This window comes from Octopus bimaculoides, chromosome Z, assembly GCF_046866305.1.
Source record: "Octopus bimaculoides isolate indiv1 chromosome Z, ASM4686630v1, whole genome shotgun sequence".
Lineage (NCBI taxonomy): Eukaryota > Metazoa > Mollusca > Cephalopoda > Octopoda > Octopodidae > Octopus > Octopus bimaculoides.
Window position 1 is genome coordinate 46,845,664 of NC_142944.1, and position 2,496 is coordinate 46,848,159.

Below are 2,496 nucleotides of genomic sequence, written 5' to 3' on the forward strand. Positions count from 1 at the left end.
GTTTCATCAACAATAATCACAGCATTATTTCTTTTTCCTCTCCTACCGAAAGAATACAAACTCCAGCAAACACCTCCCTTCCTTCCATGTTAATTCCGTTCAATAAAAAATATACCTCTTACTACACCTCACTGCCACTGCCCCCACCGCACGCTTTTCCTTTAACTTATTTTTTTTATTATTTATTAATTATTTTGTTTAGACTTTTTTTTTAATGTATTTGGATACGTGTGGGAATGTGTCCTCTGTTCGTGTGTGCGGACGTGTGTATGTATATGTGTAGGTATGCGTGAATTGTGTATGAGAGTGTGGTTGACGTGTGTGACTGAGTGTGTGTTGCGTGTGTGTTTCAGTGAGTCTATGAGTGTGCGTAGCGTGTGCGCGTACGTGTGTGCCTGTGTGCGTGTACGTGTGTATGTGTGTGTGTGTGTGTGACTTGTGTAGTTTTTATCTTTTTTTATTCACCACCCGAATTCACACGCCTTCCATATTTTGTCCTTCCTCCTCCTGCCCCTCCCGCTGAATATTTGTCTGTCTCACACTCTCTCTTTCACTCTCTCTCTCTGTTTATCTTTTTCTTCAAAAGAGATAGAGCGACAGATACATAAATATATGTGTGTCTGTCTCTCTCTGTCTCTCTCTCTCTCTTCTTCTCCCCCTACCTTCCACCTGCTGATCTAAATGCAGTCCTTCCCTCCCCCCCTGGTCCTTGCCGCCCGTTGACAGTCGGGCAGTCGAGCAGGCAGTGAGGCAGCTAGCCAACCAGCCAGGCAGGCAGTCAGTTGAACGACGAACAGACAAGTTTGTTGTTGTTTTGTCCTTCCTTCCTCTTCACTCCCCCCCCTTTCTTTCTTTCTCTCTCTCTCTCTCTCTCTCTCTCTTTTACTTTTTCTTTTTCTTCTAATAAGCAAGTCACAGAAGAAGACTAAAAAAAAAAAAGCAGAAAAGCGAGGGCGCGAGGAGAAAACCCAAAAAGAAAAGAAAGAAAGAAAACAAAAGAACAACAGGGCGGGAGATAAGAGAAACGAGTGAAAGAACGAGAGAAAGAGAAAGAGAGAAACAGAGAGAGAAAACGAAAAGAAAAAAAGAGGAGCGAAGGGCTGCGGGAGGGGAATTAGGAGTGTGAGAGAACTTGTGCTGGATTCAGGCACACGTTCACAAGTAATCTTCGTCTTTATCCGGAAGGAAGGCTGCTGCGACTGAGGATGCATTCTGAAAAACTTTCTTCTACCACCGGCGAAGGGCGGAAAGTAAGTTGACGAGATATCTATTTTATTTAGTTTTAGTTATTTTGTTTTGTTACGATCACCTGTTGTTGTTTTCTGTATTGTATTGTTCAAAACGTTTGTGTTGTTGACTAAAGCATTTGAAAGGGGTTTCTTTATTTTTCTTTTAAGAGTTTGTTGTTGGTCTATAATGTTATTAATAAATTGCCTGCTTGCCTACATACATTAGCGGAATTTCTTTCTTCCGGCTTTTTTTTTTTTTTTTAATACAATTTCTTTTTTAATCTTCTGTGTTCAAATCCCGCCGAAGCCAACTACGTCTTTCATTCCTTTCGGACTGGATATTATCGGGGGGATGTCGATGGTGTCAACTAACCCCCTCCCCACTAAAACTGCTGGCTACTGTGCCATAATCAGAACCCAGATTTGTAGGGTTTCCAGGAGCAGCCCTTGAAGGGCACCCCCTTTTGAGGAATTTTGTTGTTTATAATCGATTGCTTTTCATTGTTTACACGACTTTCATGTAACCCCCTCATTCTATTTGTCCTGTGTTGCCCACAATGTTTTTTAATATAAACCCGTTGTGGCTAATAAAGAAGTAATAACTATTATTATTAGTAGTAGTAGTATTAGTATTATTATTATTAAATTCCGCAGTGGTCTACTTTTCCTTTCATCCTTTCTGAGTCGATAAATTAAGTACCAGTTGAGCGCTGGAGTCCATGTAATTAACTTAACCCCTCATCCGAAATTGATGGCCTTGTGTCAAAATTATTATTGTTGTCGTTGTTGTGGTGTGTTTTACTTACACACACATATGCATACATTAAGTATTAACTGTTGGAAAAAAAAAAAAAGAGTACTCAATAACATGGTAGAGTTCAATGATATTTTATGGTCGTGTCAGCCGCTTGCTATTCTGAGTTTCAGCTGTGGTTGCAAAGGGTCTTCCGGTTGCCTGAAAATTCCGGTGCGCCTGCAAGTGGTTCTCAGAGAAGCAACAGGCTGACTCGATCAAAATAATAATAATAATAATAATAATAATTTTTTATATACGTGTGTGTAGATAGATAGATGGATGGCTGGATGGATAAATAGACGTGCACATTGAAATACATTGGAATGTATATATTCACATGTGGGGAAAAGAAGGAATTTGACTTTTCGGTGCTGACCCTTCTGATTTTCTCTGTGAGAAAATGAGATGTTTAATCTTACTTGAAAAATGTTTTCTCTCCGAAGTTGTAAAATGTCTTAGAAGCGTCAGCCT

The 2,496-nt window shown here is 40.0% G+C and overlaps 1 protein-coding gene across 1 annotated transcript in view; it reads left to right on the forward strand.

The window, feature by feature from the left end:
• Positions 1-604: 604 nt before the first annotated feature.
• The window catches only part of LOC106870905 (uncharacterized), a 76,885-nt gene continuing 74,993 nt past the window's right edge, over positions 605-2,496 (forward strand). Inside the window, exon 1 of the mRNA XM_014917137.3 lies at positions 605-1,250. Coding sequence (XP_014772623.2) covers positions 1,206-1,250 — 45 coding nt within the window. The 5' untranslated portion in view covers positions 605-1,205. The remainder of the gene's footprint in view (positions 1,251-2,496) is intronic.